The sequence below is a fragment of the Anguilla rostrata genome, chromosome 4, assembly GCF_018555375.3.
Source record: "Anguilla rostrata isolate EN2019 chromosome 4, ASM1855537v3, whole genome shotgun sequence".
Taxonomy (NCBI): domain Eukaryota; kingdom Metazoa; phylum Chordata; class Actinopteri; order Anguilliformes; family Anguillidae; genus Anguilla; species Anguilla rostrata.
This window is the reverse complement of record NC_057936.1, coordinates 24,342,878-24,361,503: the sequence shown is the minus strand read 5'-3', so window position 1 is coordinate 24,361,503 and position 18,626 is coordinate 24,342,878. Positions and strand designations below refer to the sequence as shown.

General features: G+C 44.2%; 1 protein-coding gene across 4 annotated transcripts; it reads left to right on the top strand.

Annotated features, from left to right (window-relative positions):
• The first annotated feature begins 48 nt into the window (after positions 1 to 48).
• On the top strand, positions 49 to 15,426 carry matk (megakaryocyte-associated tyrosine kinase). 4 transcript variants are annotated; one of them, XM_064331667.1, is made up of 13 exons: positions 49 to 260; positions 989 to 1,057; positions 1,676 to 1,789; positions 1,958 to 2,073; positions 2,444 to 2,663; positions 6,040 to 6,133; positions 6,232 to 6,297; positions 7,341 to 7,440; positions 7,590 to 7,674; positions 8,346 to 8,419; positions 8,940 to 9,135; positions 9,231 to 9,317; positions 14,807 to 15,426. In XM_064331667.1, the coding sequence occupies exons 2-13, from the start codon at positions 1,049 to 1,051 to the stop codon at positions 14,996 to 14,998; spliced, it is 1,353 nt and encodes a 450-aa protein (XP_064187737.1). In that variant the 5' UTR covers positions 49 to 260; positions 989 to 1,048; the 3' UTR covers positions 14,999 to 15,426. The 4 variants fall into 4 exon arrangements, with proteins under 4 accessions (XP_064187737.1, XP_064187734.1, XP_064187736.1 ...); XM_064331664.1 differs by having other exon boundaries at positions 50 to 260; positions 955 to 1,057; XM_064331666.1 differs by having other exon boundaries at positions 50 to 260; positions 952 to 1,057.
• Positions 15,427 to 18,626: the final 3,200 nt, after the last annotated feature.

The following is an 18,626-nucleotide window of genomic DNA, read 5'->3' as shown; positions in this document are numbered from 1 at the left end:
TGCGTGCCTTGAATGGTCACAAATCATAGCTACGTCATTACCACCAGTGGTAATGGTTAAGGGATCTCACGCTTGGTGCGCTCTGAAATGAGGAAGCCGGTTCAGCATTTGGCCTGTATTTGTTTGGTTGACTCTGGCAGCAGTACATTGATCATCACCTCCTCCGCACACGGATCTCTCTGCTGGAATCTGCTGTCCTAGCTGGGTCGCAGAGATGGCATAGGAGACTGCGTCTACAAAGGCTTATGAGAGGCATTCAGGTAAGTGAGGTGTGTTCATTCAACACAAGGTTGCTACAGGACGTATTCGAAAGAAAGCAGCTGCAATTCTTAGCTCTAACATACGTATGGCATTGAATGAAGAAGTCATTGGCGAATTCCTTTAGAGCTTTGGGCATCGAATCGCTTTTTTATTTTTTATTATAGAGTTGCCGTTAAAGTAATTCGATAAATTAATGCTGTTTTCGGTTCGAGGCGATGTTTATTTTCGGAAAAGCTATTGTCATCACACCGCTGGCGCTGTAGACATTTCAGTAATTCAATAGGCTTCCATTGACTTCAGTCAATAATAATAATAGCCTAATAATAATAATTCATTATAATAAATAAAACCGCCAGAAAGGCTTACACACAGAAAAGTACAAAAAGATTATAACTGTAATGATAGGTAATCGCTTTCTTAACAATTTCAGATCTTCAGTAAATTTCGATTGGCTATATTTGAACATAGTATTGAAAACGTTCGTTCTGCAGACGAATGGTGGTGCTTGAACTTTTTTTCGCTGTGTTAAGTTCCAAACTCTCACGTGGTCCCTTCAAGAGAGAATGTCACGGATCGGTGGGTCATGAATGGTTTGAAACTAAGGATGAATAAAACATTCCTCCTTTCAAACCAACCCAGGCTTAGGCTACTGCTTTGAATTATATCCACTGAACATTTACATTGTTTCAGCAGATTCTTACATATGGAATCTACTATTCTCAACCAGGCACTGTTTAACCCTATGAAATAACATCAGTCATCCAGCCTGGACCAGCCACACTTTAGGATGGCAACGGTAAGCTTTGAGATCCGTCTTAAGACCACCGTTTGGGTGAATGGCTGTTCACTTCGACATAGATTCTCTTATTTCTCTTGATGTATCATCCTTTAAATCGACACCAGTCCTTACTGTCCAGCTAATGTGATGTGCTGTATTACTAGAAAATCACTTGATCACTCTGCGAGTATCAATGTTCAGTAGGGAAAATGAGATTTAGTAGTCTACCGCACTTTCTTGCGACAAACTGAACTCATTTTTAAAAATGACATGGCCTACATAGTATTTCGTAAAGGAAGTGTGTGGGCTAAATTATACCACAAGCAAAGACAAGTCTTCATGTTCAGGAGCGTTTGCACTGCAGACCACTATGGGAGCTCTTCATTAATGCTAAGTTAACTTAAGTCACTTTTTTAATTTTTTGTTTATTTTTTACTTCTCTCAGAATTTAGCACATACAGTACAGACATTATTTAATTGTTGTCTGCATTGAGAGAGGAATGAGTGGCATTTCAGTAGACCCTTTAGTGTCACGTTTAAACACGAAGTTATCAACAAGTTCAGTTCTGGATATGAACAAACTCACCTTGATTTATACATTGGTTGCTATTGACCCTGCCTGTTGTTTTGTTATAGAAATGTTGGGCGGCTGGCACTCAGTGTATTGCCAAGAATGACCACACCAAGCCCAAAGCTTCTGAGCTGGCCTACCGCAAAGGAGACATTCTCACCATTGTGGAGATTGGGATGGTATGATTTGGACTGCCGTCTTATTTGTTTAGGGATACAAGCTTTCCATTAAGCCCTATGTGCAGTTTGAAGGGGAAGTCTACAAGGGGTTTAGTATGGGAATGGCAGATCTGTGGATGTATTATCATGGGTTCATATTGAAAAAAAAGAAAACGTATTGTTCTTCAGGACAAGGGCGTTTACAAAGCCACACACAACAAGACCGGAGAGGAGGGCCTCATCTCTGCTAGCAATGTCCGAGAGCGGGAAGCCATTCGCATAGACCCAAGCCTCAGCCTCATGCCGTGAGTTGATTTAGGCATGCATACACGCACTCTCAAACTGTGGCAACCCTTAGAATTGTTTCATTGCATGTTACGGAGACGTGTGAAAAACACTCTTCCTTTTCAGAGTAGGGCTCAAAAGAATGAAAACCTCAGTACTTCTTTCTTACACCTCAGGGTTTTTTCATAACTTCTCATTAATTGTTACGAGTATTTGGTATCAGTCTATTAATATCAACTCTGCCTACTAAATACTGTATGTGTGTGTGTAAGTACATGCTAGTTTTGTTGGAGTCAAGTATTTTTGAGAACCCCTCAAGTCATGTGGGCCATGAGCAATTAAATATTTGGGCCGTGGCTGCTCTTAATTGGTTGTTTGGCTCCATCACAGCTGGTTTCATGGGAAAATCTCAGGGCCAGAAGCGGTGAACAAGCTGAAACCCATGGAGGATGGGCTGTTCCTGGTACGAGAGTCCATCCGGCATCCTGGCGATTATGTGCTGTGTGTCAGTTTTGCTCACGAAGTCATTCACTACCGGGTTATCTATCGTGACAACAAGCTGACAATTGACAACACCCAGTTTTTCTACAACCTCATTGACATGATTGAGGTAAGATTTAGAGATTTACCTTGATTTAGAGCTTGCAATTTACATTCAAAGACCTGACTAGAGGGACTTTGTGGCATTTCAGAACTACAAACTGTTGGCATGTAAAGAAAAATCGGAATATTCTGAGGTTTAATAGATAATGTGGAGTTCACATTGTCCACTACTCCAAAGGTAACAGTGTTTAATACTGCAGAATGTGATGTTTTGAGCTACATACTTTACACCTGACCAAAGAACATTTGAAAATAGCACTGTTAAATACTGTATAATACAAAATAATATAGGCTGGGTGCTGCTTCTTGATTGCGGATGAAGACTGAATGGAAAGTGAGGCAGGTTCAAAAGGGTTATTCTTGATGCACAAAAATTCTTTCCAAAGGTAAGGAAAAAGTAAGCTGACAAAGCAATCTCCACAGTGGATGAATAAATCTATACAGGAGAGTATCAAAATGAAGACAGTAGGAATTACAAGAGATATTTCAGAGTGTGTTCTGAAAAGGCTATGAGGTAGAACAAGGAGTAGTGGGGGGATCTTATCTGGGCAGGGTATCACAGGAACTAGAGTCCCACGGCGATTGGTGCTGGGCCCACTGCTCTTCCTCATCTATATAAATGACCTTGACAGGGACATTGGAAGTACATTACCTACATTTGCAGATGATATGAGTGGTTTAGCTAACAGATTGGACTCTAGCAATGTAATCCAAGAGGATTTAAACAGAATCCAGAAGTGGGCAGAAACCAGGCAAATTAAATTCAAAACAGCTAAATGTAAAGTTCTACATGTGGGATAAAAACATAAGGCATGACTGCTTTATGTGAGGAACAAACTGGAATGTGCTCAATTTGAAAAAGACTTGGGAATGATTCTTGATCAGAGCCTTTCAGGTTCTAGGCACTGTGCTGTAGCATTAAAAAAGACAAGCAGGATGTTTGGATATATTGACAAAGGTATTGAATTTAAATCCAAGGAAGTTATACTTATCTTATGCAATACCTTTGTCAGACCACACTTTAAAATTGTGTGCAGTTCTGGGGACTGTACTACATGAAAGATATAGAGGCTCTGGAAAAGGTTCAAAGATGGGCAACCAAATTGGTCCCTGGTAAGATAAAAGTTGAGGAAAGACTTCAAGCTTAGTAAAAGGAGACTTCGGGGGTATTTGTTTGAGACTTTTAAATTAATAAAAGTGATTAAGAAAGTGAACTACTTGAGTTTCTTCAGGTTGAGTTCTGTTTGTAGAAAAAAAATGGTATAAATGGAAATGAGCAAAAGGTAAATTCCACACAGACATTAGGAAGTATTTTTCAGACAGAGAGTAGTCACCTTGTGGAATCGCTTGCCTCAGAGACTTCGGGGGTTTCAAGACCTGGCTTGACATGGTGCTGTATAGTATCTAATGTCTAGTTAAGCTGAGCACTAGGTACACTTTAGTGGTAGAAAATGGTGAGCATTGTTGGACTGGATAGCTTGTTCTCGTCATTATGTTATGTTGTGCTACATAACCGCATGACTTTCGATGGCACTAGTTTGACTGACTGTCCATTTATAAAAAGTGCCACTCCCCCAATATATTTGAGGGTTGACATCTGAAATTGAGAACTGATGTGTATCTGTTTGCGGTTGAAAGGAAGTTGGGTGGATTTCTGCATGTGTTTCTCTCACATGTTTTCCACAGGTCTTGACAAATCCAATACCTTTGAAACTGTTATGAAATTGTTGTGTCTTCCTCATTTTGTGCTTCAAAGGAAAGATCTTTGCTTTGCCGTCATACTAGCTGAACACCCACATTAAAAATAATTTTCCAGATCTGACCTTGGCTTGCTGAATTTGTAAAGAGTTGAGTGACGCAAAGTGATGTGAGGCAGATGGTGTGAATATTAATAACAGTGGTGCCTCATCACATTGAACGAGAAGGCTTCCCTATCTGAGGCACCCAGGCCTGGTTACCCATGGCGAGTGGGCTGCTTTATCCAGCCTGACTCATTTCCTCGTCCTGTTCATGTGATAAGCTTGTGTGGGAGACCAGTGTTCAGCTGCTCTCCCACTCATAAATACAGGCCACGCTCTGAGGGACAGGTCAGACCAAATGGCCTTAATGGTCGAAATGTAATAACAGTGGCTTAAGCCACGCAGGATATTGAACACATATTAATTAGTATTTGTGAGAAGTTAATTGCTGTGGTCTTCTTCTGGCAAATAAATTCATGTTTCTGTGGCTGTTAATTTTGCCTCTCTGTTCATTGACAATTTTTAAGATGCTTCACTTCTGGTTTTGAGCTGGGCTGTAATATTTTAAAATCTTTTAGCCAGTTGTCAGTTGAGGACCCAATTCTAATTTAACTTGGGGAATACATGTGGTGGTTGTTATACTCTCTCAAAGATTTGTGCTGCACAATAATTTTATCACAAAGCTTGATCTAGTTAGTTACATTTATTGCCCTTATTAAATGCTCCTGGGGAGATGACTGATTTTAATAGTAACAGTTTTAAGAGACTTCCTTAGGCACAGTGTTTCCATAATTTCTGCCAGTACTGTATTTCTTTTGAGAAGTATCACTTTATAGGATATTTTTGTCAAGGAAATTATGAAGAAACGAAATTATACGATGTGTTGTTGTGAAACACGCAGTAAATAGTGAGAGTGAATGTTAGTGCCCCACAGTCTCGGGTAGGGTTGCCAACAACAGGGATTACCAGGGATACCCATCCCATATTTCAGCCACAAACTGTGTCAAAGGACTCCCTTTGTTCCTGCATATAGTGCTTTCTTTGATTAATGACTTGCCTAATTCAGGTTTACCACAGCACCACAAATTCAATTACTTTGCTGCACAAGCATTAAATATAATGACATTAAATACCAAACAGGTAACCCACCCTCAAACTAGCTTATAATATTAAACTGGATCGCATTAGTCTGCGTCACGGTGTTGTGTCCCATTTTTGAGCAAGGGAATGCTGTAAAACATCAAGATGTTACACTACATGGCCAAAGGTATGTGGACACCTGACATCCAACATCTCATCAATAATTATGGGCATTAATATGGAGTTGGTCCACTCTTTGCTGCTATAACAACTTCCACTCTTCTGGGAAGGCTTTATAGTAAATGTTGGACCGTTGCTGTTGGGATTTGCTTCCATTTAACCAGAAGAACATTAGTTAGGTCTGGCACTGATTGGGCGATTAGGCCTGGCTCACTGTTGGCTTTCCAATTAATCCCAAAGGTGTTGGTTGGGTTTGAGGTCACGACTCCATCCAATATTTGCCTTCACTGGAAATAAGGGGCTAAGCTGTGAAACACAGCCCCAGACCAAGGGGCGTCCTGATACTTTTGGTCATATACTATATGTTTTCGCATTGTTGTCCAGTTCTACACAAAGAACAAGGGAGCCATTGCTACAACCCTGCAGAAACCGAAACAGAAAGAGGGCACCAAATCAGCGGAGGTGGAGCTGTCTAAGGGTAAGCGTGAGGTCCAGGTGTCAGGCTTTGGTCATCTCAGCCTCTTCTACAGCTTCCATTTATTGGCCTTTTGGGACTTGCTCGTTTGTGTGTTTCAGCTGGATGGCTGCTGGACATCAAAAAGCTCACCTTGGGAGAGAGCATTGGAGAAGGGGAGTTTGGAGGTGAGTCTGGGGGTCACCCGCCTCGCTCTCTGACACTGGCACTACCGTCAGACACCGTAAGGGAAAGGGCACATTCTCTACCGTTCTTATAACTAGCTTATTTCGATCCAAATCATCAACTATGACTTTCGGTTCAGTAAAGCCAAAGGTGAAATGTGAAGAACAGAAGTAAAGTTGTTTAGTGATCAGGGGCGACATAGCTCAGGAGGTAAGACCGATTGTCTGGCAGTCGGAGGGTTGCCGGTTCAAACCCCGCCCTGGGCATGTCGAAGTGTCCTTGAGCAAGACACCTAATCTCTAACTGCTCTGGCGAATGAGAGGCATCAATTGTAAAGCGCTTTGGATAAAAGCGCTATATAAATGCAGTCCATTTACCAGTCCATGATCAGGCCAGGTGAAGCCATTTGCTACAGTATAAGGACAGATACAATGCCACAGTGAGCGTCAAGTCAATGACATGTTGTCCTTTTTAATCATGGATTTAAAAAAGCACAATTCTACAATTATGCTGAATCGTTGTCTTTTGGTAATAGATAAAAACTGGAAAATGACATACACAGTAGTTTAACTGCTGAATGCTTATTGTACCTTGCAACACAATCCCTTGAGTTAACAAAATGGAAGATTAAGTCCTCTATTGGTATCAGAAACTGTGGAAAATAGTCATCCCATTTTCCCCCATGCGACATAATGTGTGGAAAATATTATATTCACACAGATGTTTTCTTTATAAATGAACATTATCATTAAAAGCAAACATTATCTAGGTTTTTTTTATTTTTTACACGAAACAAATACACATTGTATTCCTCTCTACTGTACTGTATTGCCTGTTCTCATCACAAAATACCATAGCAACGTTGTTTTGCTGGAAAGTCAGAAATTGCGGTTCTACAATAAATCAGGAAGTTCTGTGGGTCTGAATCATGTGTGGTGACCACGGTATAAAGACACGCCTGTATGAATATCAAGACAAATTAGTTGTAGAGAGGAAAAAAGGGCGTGAGTCACGTTATGACCTTCTGCCTCTTGCCGGTCTACAGAGGTGTACATGGGGGAATACATGGGACAGAAGGTGGCCGTCAAGAACATCAAGTGTGATGTCACAGCTCAGGCCTTCCTGGCGGAGACCGCTGTCATGACGTAAGAACCTTTGGACCTGGATCTGTTGGTTGTAGATGTTATTTCGGGGCCCAGCAAACTGACCTCTTCTGTGTCTTCACCCACTTCTCTCCATATTTACACGTTTCTGTCAATTTCCCTCTCTCTTGTTCCACCTCACTTCCTCCCAGGAAACTCCAGCACAGGAACTTGGTGCAGTTGCTAGGGGTGATCTTGGACAATGGGCTGCACATCGTCACAGAGTTCATGGCGAAGGTAGGCTTAATTGAGCTGGGAAGCTGTCTTCGTAAGGCCTGTAGACTCCATAACAACTGCATTCTTATTTTCAAGAGGTGGTGAAATCAGTCAGCGGGAGTGTGCGCAGCCAGGCTTCATTCCATAGCGTGATTAGCGGGAGTTTGTGGAATAAGGCTGGACTGCACCAGCGCCAACTGTTGCTGGGAGTCTAATGGAGTGACAGTAGGCCATAGTGTGTCCCAGGGAAGGAGGGTTTCAATCAGCAGGGTGTTCCCTGCCTTATCTTTCGTGTGATTCCTCTGATCGATCACCCAGTGGCTCTCTGCCTGCACCAGGCGCACCAGCTGTGCAGTCCCCTGCTGCAGCACATGCAGCTGATTAGCTGTCAGATAACTGTCGTGAATAGATGTGGCTGGCTTTCTCATCCTTTTCCAAGGACGTGTGCCAGTCCACACCATTGCTTATTAATGATAAATGTTGCAATGGTGGGAGGGGCCTATCATAGTGAATGTACTTTCCAAATTAGGGATGCTGTTAGGTGGTGGAGGGAGAAAGGAATTTAGAAGCCATTCATTCCTCGTTAATATGAATCAAAGTTAATAATGCATGGTATCCTGTCTGAGATGGTTCTGACCATTATGTGTGTGTGTGTGTGTGTGTGTGTGTGCTTGTGTGGCTTTGCTTTGCAGGGTAACCTGGTGAATTTCCTCCGGACGAGAGGTCGCTCCGTGATTGGCAAGACGCAACTGCTTCACTTCGCACTGTGAGACCCGTCAATCTCTTTATCAGCCTCTCAGTCTCCTCCTTCTGCAGATCCCACCCCTGTACTATGTCTATTAAAGATGATGCAGTAAATCATGGAAGACACTCTCAGGGGAGCAATGTAAACACAGCAAAAATGGATGGCAGGAAGTGAGGTGTAAAGATACGTTGACTGATTTCGTTTTTGCCGGCTCATTTACATTTAGCGAAACGATGCAGAAATGCTGTTCACAGATGACATGACAGCAAGATGGATGGCGAATGCATGTAATGCATGTCTATTTAAATAATTTTTCATGCTGAAACTCCTGTAGCTTTTTTATGCAGATATAACACAAGGGAAATGTGTTTGGCAACACGCAATTTTTTCTTTATTTATACTTTTGCTATTATGAAATCTATAGTAAGACCTCCAGTATCCTATCCCAATATAGTCCCCAACGGAAGTGCTACTGAACAGTGTGCATGGCTTTTCTGAGTCATCAGAGAAACAGAGTACATTGTGTGTGTTGCGTCCCCAGAGACGTCTGTGCAGGGATGGAGTACCTGGAGTCCAAGAGGCTGGTACACAGAGACCTGGCCGCTCGCAACGTCCTGGTGTCCGTCGACAGTGTGGCTAAGGTTAGCGACTTTGGGCTGGCCAAAAGGGACTCCAAGGCGACGGATAACGCAAAGCTGCCCATCAAATGGACGGCCCCGGAAGCTCTGAAGAAAGATGTGAGATGCTCCATGAGCTCACGGCTTGTTTTTTGGATTTGAAAGGGCAACGTTTTGATATTGTAAACGATGCTGGGGTTGTGTTTGTCTGGCAGAAATTCTCCACGCGCTCAGATGTCTGGAGCTATGGGGTCCTCTTATGGGAGACGTTCTCCTACGGCAGACAGCCCTACCCAAAGATGGTAAGCTCCCGCAGTGAGAGTTTGCATAGCCATGATGCCATAGTGCTACATACATGGAGCCGTTAGCAAGTCACTGTCCTGTAGGTACTGCACGTAACATTAGTGTTGCCAGATTTTGAATTTGTCCAAACTGGCAACATGGACAGCTGGAAACTTAATCGTGAACGAGGTGGGTAGCTATTGGAACAGATCACAGACTGAGACTTCTTGAAATGCAAATTCATTACGAACTAAAGGTCATTTTTTTCAATCAATTACTCAGATCGGACATTATATTGTGCAGTTGGAACCACTAACCAGACCGGTACAAATAATTTGAAAACCAGACAGTTTGGAAAAAACCAGGTATCTGGCAACCCTAGGCTCCATACCGTTGACTCATTGGCCTGTATTCCACAGTGGCTTGTATTTGTCTTTAATTGTAACTTACAACTAAATGCAAGTGTTACACTTACTCATCATGAGCCAGTTCCCCATTCCAGTCTGTGCTCTCCCCCCCAGAAGGCGCTTCCAGCGACGTGGCCCCCCTTGACAACGGATCCCCTCTAATCTCTGCTACCCCCCGCTGACCCCCTGTGAGAACTTCACGGTCACAGGGGGGCTATGGAACTGCCAGTCTGCTACGCGCAAGGCAGACTTCATCTCTGCCTATGCCTCCCTCCTATCCCTGCAGTTCCTTGCCCTCACAGAGACCTGGATCACACCAGACAACTCTGCCACTCCTGCTGCCCTCTCATCCTCCTACTCCTTCTCCCACACGCCCCGGCGATCTGGCCGTGGTGGTGGTACTGGTCTACTGATCTCCCCCACCTGGAAATTCTCTGTTTTCCCCCTCCCTGACCTGTCTATATCCACTTTTGAATTCCATCCTGTCTCTATCACCTACCCTGCTAACCTTTATATTATTGTTATTTATCGTCCCCCGGGGCCCCTGGGAAGCTTCCTGGATGAGCTAGACACCCTGCTCAGCTCCTTCCCTGAGGACGGCACCCCGCTGATCCTCCTTGGAGATTTTAACATCCACCTAGAAGCCTCCCAGTCTGCTGCCTTCCTACCACTACTTCACTCCTTTGACCTCTCCCTACAACACTCTCCTCCAACCCACAAGGCAGGCAACCTCCTAGACCTGATCTTCCTGAGGACCTGCTCCAGCTCCAATCTTACGGTTACCCCCTGCATACGTCTGACCATCATTTCATCTCCTTCTCCCTCCCCCTCTCTCCACACCCTCCCTCTCCCCCTCCCATCCCCACTGTCACTGTCCGCCGTAACCTCCGCTCCCTATCACCCTCTTCTCTTGCTCCCAGAGTGACTGCTTCCCTCCCCCCTCTTCAATCATTTTCCAAGCTCCCCACTAACTCTGCATCCTCCACCCTAACGTCATCTCTCTCCTCAGCACTCGACTCCCTATGCCCCTTCGTCCCTAGGCCAGCACGTTCATCCCCTCCCAGTCCATGGATGTCTGACATCCTACGCACATCCAGGGCCACCCTCCGTGCTGCTGAGAGGAAGTGAGCCAAATCCAGGGACCCATCTGACCTCTCAGCCTATCAGTCTTTCCTGACAGAGTTCTCTTCTGCTGTCACTGCCGCTAAGGCAAAATTCTACCAAACCAAAATTCATAACTCCATTTCTAACCCTCGTCAACTTTTCTCTATTTTCTCTTCTCTCCTCAGCGTGCCACCTCCTCCACCCCAGTCTTCCTTCACTGCAGATGACTTTGCAGCATTCTTTGACGAAAAGATTGCAGACATCCGCAGCTCCTTCTTGCCCCCTCTGCGTCCTCCGCCCCTCTGCGTCCTCCGCCCCTCTGCGTCCTCCGCCCCCCTCGCCCTGTTTCTCCACATTTTCTCTCCTCTCAGACACTGAAGTCTCCCAGCTTCTGCTCACTCACCGCCCTACCACCTGCGCCCTCAACCCTATCCTCTCATCTCTCCTTCAAGCAATCACACCAGACATCCTCCCTTTTGTCGCCTCCCTCGTGAACTCCTCCCTATCTTCTGGATGTTTCCCCTCATCCTTCAAGAAGGCCCACATCACCCCGCTGCTGAAGAAACCCACACTAGATCCTTCAGTCATTCAGAACTACCGCCCGGTATCTCTCCTCCCTTTCCTATCCAAAACACTTGAACGTGCTGCATCTAACCAGCTCTCTGCTTTCTTCTCTGAGAACAACCTGCTTGATCCCCACCAGTCTGGCTTCAGGCCTGGCCACTCGACCGAGACTGCACTCCTCTCGGTCAGTGAGTCACTCCATGCCGCACGAGCAGCCTCCCTCTCCTCTGTCCTGATTCTTCTAGACCTCTCCGCTGCATTTGACACTGTGGACCACTCTACCCTCCTGTCCTCCCTGGCAGCAACAGGGATCCGCGGCACAGTCCTTGACTGGATTGAGTCTTACCTCTCTGACCGTTCTTTCCAGGTTGCCTGGGCGGGTAAGGTATCACCATCCCGTCCCCTCACCACCGGAGTTCCCCAGGGCTCAGTCCTTGGTCCCCTTCACTTCTCCATGTACACCAGATCCCTTGGCCCTGTAATATCTGCCCATGGCTTGTCCTATCACTCCTATGCCGACGACACGCAACTCTTTCTCTCCTTCTCCCCATCGGACACACAGGTCCCTGCCCGCATCTCCGCTTGCCTGAGGGACATTCAGAGCTGGATGGACAATCACCACCTGAAGCTCAACCCGGGAAAGACGGAGCTAATCTTTATTCCTGCTCTATCCTCTCCCCTCCTCGACTTTTCCATTTCCTTAGGGGACACCGTAGTGACATCATCACCCTGCGCCAAGAATCTCGGAGTGATGATGGACAACAGGCTGTCCCTCTCCAACAACATTGCAGCAGTAACCCGGGCATGCAGATTTTTCCTATACAACATCCGCAGAATCCGCCCCTTTCTCACCACCTACTCAACCCAGCTCCTGGTCCAAGCAATGGTTCTATCCCGCCTGGACTACTGCAACTCTCTTCTGGCTGCACTACCGGCATCTGCCACCAGACCCCTGCAGCTCATTCAGAATGCTGCGGCTCGTCCGGTCTTCAACCTCCCCAGACACTCCCACGTAACTCCCCTGCTCACTACCCTCCACTGGCTGCCTGTTATAGCTCGCATCAAATTTAAAACATTGGTCCTAGCATACCAGGCAGTCAAGGGATCAGCCCCAGCATACCTCCACAAGATATTCAAACCCTACATGCCAGCCAGATCCCTCCGTTCTGCTACCTCAGGACGCCTAGCACCTCCCCCTCTCCGCACCTGCACTTCCAGAACACGTCTCCTGTCTGTTCTGGCCCCACGATGGTGGAATGACCTCCCTGTGAGCAGCTGAGACTGTGACCCATTTCAAACGACGACTGAAGACCCACCTCTTCAGGCTGCACCTCTCCCCATCCCTCCCTTCCCCCTTGTAAATGACTAAACTTAGGGTTGTAACTAGGCAGCTGTTTCATAGGTGACTTAGGCGCATCAACTGTCTTAACGACTACTTGTATTTTTATTTATTTTTATTTTTCCATAGATTGCGTTGTTGCCGTTCTCGTTGTTAGTGTTAATCAGTTTAACCATCAGGGTCCAAGTTGAACTATGCGGTTGTTCCCTGTACTTGGACCGGTACTTCTCTCTAGGGGTCTCGTCATACTTGTTCCTGGTTATGGTTATACACTTTGTTGTACGTCGCTCTGGATAAGAGCGTCTGCCAAACGCCTGTAATGTAATGTAATGTCATCACAAACTCAGTTTAGCAACGTCCTTTTAGTGATTACAGAACTTGTCAAACTGTGTTTGTGAAGAAACAAAGAAAGCTCTTGCCTTTCACAAATTCTAAGTGTGTGTAGAAGACGTTTACTTGCACTGTCTACATTAGAATGGCAGACTCTGTAAAAATGGTTTGAGTTTCCAGCAAATCTCTCACATGTAGTCTGGACTCTGGAGTATGACCTGCATTAGGCAGTTTCAGTACAGGCCATTTTAACTGTGCTCTGTAGGGGGACCTATGTGGATCTCCTTTCCTTTTTAATCCAGTATTATAGATGATATTTCTTATGAGGCAAACTGAGGGCACCTTTTAATACGAGCCCTGCGTGCTGTTCACCTAAAGAACATCCTGTGCTGCCCTCCATACGTCTAAGGACCGTGTAATCATCTTAGGCAATCGAAGCAATGTGTCTTGACCCCAGCGTATGGCCCGTATGGGCTAAACTAAGTGTGATTAAGGCATGTTCTTTGAAACACCGCTGGGTGAGTTCATTTCAAAGGTACTAAAGCCCACTTGTAAGACTCCTTAAGGACAAATAAGCTCTTTGGATCCAGAAGTAATTCACCTTTACCTATGAGACGATTAACTTATCTTCTGCCGGCGGATGTGTTTTGGGGAGCAGACGTGCTGAATTCGAGCACACCAAAGTTTCCCTGTTCCTTACGTAACATAATGTCAAGGTAGACTATGATGAACAAATGTTCAGAGATGGTTGTGTATTCAGAGCACATGTGCACTGAGGGTATCTCACCAGCAGGGGACCATCATGGACAGATCTTGTTGAAACTACATTCCTCTAAATAACATTTCCAGGCAAGCCTACAGAGTAGACTGAGCTGAGTTTGCCTGTTACTCTATTTACAAACGTGCTTCTGGTTCTGAGGACCATAAATCACTTTATTTATATAATCCCTTGTTGTGCCTTTGTTACAATGAACATTTTCTGTGTGGAGAGGGTTTAAGTACTTTGAAAAGTATTCATATAAAACAGACATTGACAGATGTTAGATAGTATTTAATCACCTGTAGATACTTTGTAAGAATATAATAAACCATCATCCTGTGATGATGACAGCTACTGAGAATGTTTGCTCAAAATGTGATTAACGCAAACTAGTATTAAATGGAAATTCTATATACCTGAAGATTAGCCTGTAAAACAGTTATCATGTCCCACAGGGGCAAGATGGTGAGCTCTGTAGGACAAAGTAACAACAATTTTTCAGTTTTTAAGGGCGAGAACTATTATTAGCTTCTTAGTTTTAACTGTGTATATCACACAGGTATGTGGCACAGAAAAATCAAAGCAACGGCACTAAGCAGGTAATGGAGGCAGGGATAAACTGGGATTAGAGCTAGCAGGCCTCGTTTCTATGGCAACAGCTCCTTATGATGGCATTGAGCCAGGATGGGTCAGGGTGATGGTTGGGGATGTGGGGGTGGGTAGGATTATCTTACTTAAAGCTCCCTGTGACACATAGTCTCTCCGTCAATCTTCTCTACCTGTCCGTCTACTTCCCTGCTGCCCTCCTTAAAGTTCATTGGGTTCATATGAGCGTGGGACGGGCCCCCACATGAGCCCTGTGATCAGGACGTCCTCGCCAAAAATAACAGCGGACAAGATTTGGGGGAGAGGCTCCCCTGTCCTGCTTATCCGTGCTGGGGAAAAGGCGGGCTAATGGGGGTTCAGGAGGCCATGTGGCACACTGTGTTCTCCTTGTGTTCTCAGTCTCTGAAGGAGGTGAAGGAGACGGTGGAACAAGGCTATCGCATGGAAGCCCCGGAGGACTGCCCCGCCAGCGTTTACGCCATCATGAGGGTCTGCTGGGAGGCCGATCCCGGGAAGAGGCCTTCCTTCCGAAAACTGCGGGACAAGCTGAAGAGGGAGCTGCCCGACAGCAACTCTGCAACGGGCTCCTGAGGCCGCTGAGGGGAGGGTGGAGTAAGGCCAAAATTAGCAGACAGTTTGTGTCGCGCTCCCCTCCCCTCCTCCCCCCCATCCAAAGTTTCCATGTGAAATGTTTAGAATTCCTGAGGGTCACACAAGAACTGTGCTGTTTCTCCAGTTAATTATACAGATATTTATATATTTATGATGTGTGGAAAACAGAGAGAGATGACACACAAGGCACTTGAAATAGAGCTGGGATTGGTGGCCACCAGGGGGCAGCACTAAGAACTGAAGCAGATCAGATGAATCCCTGCTCTCCTATCAAGCAATATAGTGCCTAAAGGCAGCCACTGTACATACACACTGTATTATACAGCTATATGATGTAACTACTGTTGGATATATGTAATGCATATATTGAGGAAAAGGCTATTGTAATTAAATAACTTTTTAATGCATTTTCTTTAGTTTTTTTATTATTTTTATTTTTTCAGGTTTATTATATTGTATCTGCCTGAAAGGCGACAGTGAGGTGATGGTGGCTTTTGCTCTGAGGAGAGGAGGGAAAGAACGGGAAGTGTCAGTGGTTTCCATCTCAGTAGCTTTTGGATGGCCTGGCCTGGACTTAGACTTCGTGTTTCTGAGGACAGAACTTCTTCTTGCTGTTCTGCTGCAAGACAGACACAGAGAGGGAAAGACAGAGTGAGAGAGAGATGGTAAGAAAGAGATAGAGAGAGAGCAAGATGGCAAGAAAAAGATGGAGAGAGAGAGACAGAGAGAGAAAGAGAGAGAGATAAAAACTCTTATCCGGGATTAGTGTTCAGATAACCCATGTCTGCACGTCTTGTAGCATAATTGTCTCACAATATGTCCTGGGTTGCAGAGCTTAATATGCAGAACCTTTAATGTTATTGCAGATATAAGTCAGGAATTACAAAGCTGGAAACAGCATGTGTATGGAGATACCTCTCTGCAATCGGTTGTGAATGTTACTGGATTTGCGGGAACCCTTCCTATTCCATGGTACTGTTTCCATGGTAGTGTGTGGAGGGAATCCACGAGGCTCAGTGCTCTATATTAAATTTTCTCTTGGTTAAATAAAAATTCAGAAGGGGGCAAAATGATAAAATTAGAATCTGGATCGCAGAGCTATTTTTGGCTAGATGTTGAGAACCAGCTTTTCCCAACTCCAAAATAGTGGCGATTAACTTGACACAGATTACTGCGAGGAGAGTTTTTTTTTTTTGGTTGTTGTCATGTTGCATCCCAAATCAAAGATGCCAGTGGCTTTAAAGCTTTCTAAGCCTGTTTTTATTTTGTCTTTCACCCGTGGGATGGGACTCAGATTTGGTCCTTATCCGTTGTCCTTTCATTAAGACACGGCCCGTGTTGGATTTGCATTGTCTCTGAAAATCCCCTAATTGGATGAGTTGTTACATTAAAAGAAATAATGAAAAAGAAAAAAAAGGAAAATTTCTGGCATATTTAAAATATTTAAGATGAATTTGTTTTCTTTTGGGGGTAAATGTGTTGTATCTGACTGCATAAAGAATTGCAGAAGTGTGATCACTGATGCATTCCTTTTTCCCTCCTTCTTCCCTCCTCCCCTCTCAAACCCCCCTTTCCCAGGTACATCATCTAATGAGGGATACAGGGTCCCAAATTTACAGAAGTATCTTACTTTGTTTGACAGTTTAGTGGTAGGAATAGACGAGCAGTGTTGGGCTGAATGGCCTGTTCTCATCTTACTTTATGTTATGTTATGTTATGAAAGTCAGCGCTGCTTCGAACGGATAACTTCATTATCCTCTAATACATATCAGTGAGGTGCTTACCACTGTAGCAGAGTAAGCCCCATTTAAAGCCTGTTAAGTGCTAGATATGTCCTACTAGGTAATTTCCTTTTGTTTCATACAGAGGAAATTGCATTTGGTCCCATTTGGTACGTGCTCAAGAAAACCTGTGTGACTCAGGCTTATCCTGTGCTGCTCAGTTTAAGTAGATTGCGTATAGTAATTCGATTGTGTACAGCAATGAAATAGATTGCGTATAGTTACTACAGTTACCTGCCAAAACTGTCTCAGCCAAACCTTCCTGTAAAACAGGTGCTAACCCAAAATAAAAACATAAAAACACAAAAGAAACACAAAAATGTACATAACCCCTATCCTAGGTGTTGCAGAATTTAGTCCATCGAATGGGGCTGTCATTGTACCCTTGAACAAGATGCACTCTACTTGATGCAGAAGTGATAAAAACAACACTTGTACTCGTCACATTGGCACTACCAATAATGCTATTAGTACTGTACTAGCATTAATGATACTAATACCGTTAGCCTTGATAGTAACAGAATTGAAATGAACAAGTAAAGATTCAAAATGGATCAAGTGGATTGAATGAACTTAGGTAATTATCCATGTAAGTTCAGAGCTATCCAGTGTGGATGAACAATGCAGTGTGCTCGGGGCGGGAGGGGTGGACATGCAGGCCAGGTGGGGACACGAGGGCACTTAAAATAACAGGAGGGCAGATGGGGCATGCCGCCAGACAGGCCTTTCATAGCTGAAGGCCGAGACATTACATTACGTTTATCTGGCAGAGGCTTTTATCCAAAGCGATGCACAATAAGTACATTATGACCAAAGTGGCATTATACTTGTTATTGGCATCTAATTAAACATTTATCTGACTTATATAATCCAGGCTTATACACTTCAAATGTAGAATTCTCTTTTGACACTTCCTATAATCTTCTCTTGGGCCTTTTAAAAAAAAAAAGAAAAAAAAAGAAAGAAATTCCTTTCATGTTCTGGTCAGTCACACTATAAGCACGGTTTCTGGATTACCGCTGAATGGGAAAAATAAATTATAATAATAATTCAAATCCTGGGCATCACAGGTTCATCACCTGCTCCTCCTGGTCCTGGTCCAAAAAATGAAAGATTCTAAGAAATGGATATAACCTATTGAGGCCTTTTAGGTTTGAGCAGAAAAAAACTGATTGTTACTTATTGTAATTTTCTTTCTCTGAGTTGGGCTGACTGAGAAATTATAGGAATAGATGTGGAAAGCATAATGTACTGTAATATAGAAACAGAAAAAAGAAAGAATGTTATCATCAAGCAAGTGCTGAAACTTTTATTAGGCTTTCCCAATCTTCAGTAATAAAGGCATTTGCAAGTATTCTGTAGGCCCCAACAGCCTTTTAGAGTAAGCATGTAATATATAATATTAGATCTTTGAGTTTTGATTTAAAATGGCATTTTTAAAAATCCATAACTCATAAAAAACACGAAACCCTTGTGGAACATTGTTTCCTCTTTCAGATTTTGGCAGGGTCATTTCCAGACCCCACTGACACGGTACCCTGGGGACCAATCAGGAGCGTGCACAAAGGTGATGGCAGCCCAGCTGATCAAGGCTGTTTTTAACGAGCTAAGCTATTGAGCTGAGCTGTTTTACTCTCAACAAACTACACAGACACCAGGATCCCCTCACCTTGAGGGACAGTGGTGGTGGAGCTTTTTCAGAGAGAGGGACAGCATTGCTCTCCTTTACCACTGGCTCTGAACCACCACGTGGGTGGTTTGATTTGACTCCACTTCTTTCTATAAATGTTTACAGTAATGTTTTTCTTTCTTCAGAATTCTTCCTC

Bases quoted from the DNA above. Each gene is read 5' to 3' on its own strand.
- matk (XM_064331667.1), top strand. The intron at 8,420-8,939 runs GTGAGACCCGTC...TTGCGTCCCCAG, and splicing joins CAACTGCTTCACTTCGCACT to AGACGTCTGTGCAGGGATGG. The intron at 9,136-9,230 runs GTGAGATGCTCC...TTTGTCTGGCAG, and splicing joins CGGAAGCTCTGAAGAAAGAT to AAATTCTCCACGCGCTCAGA.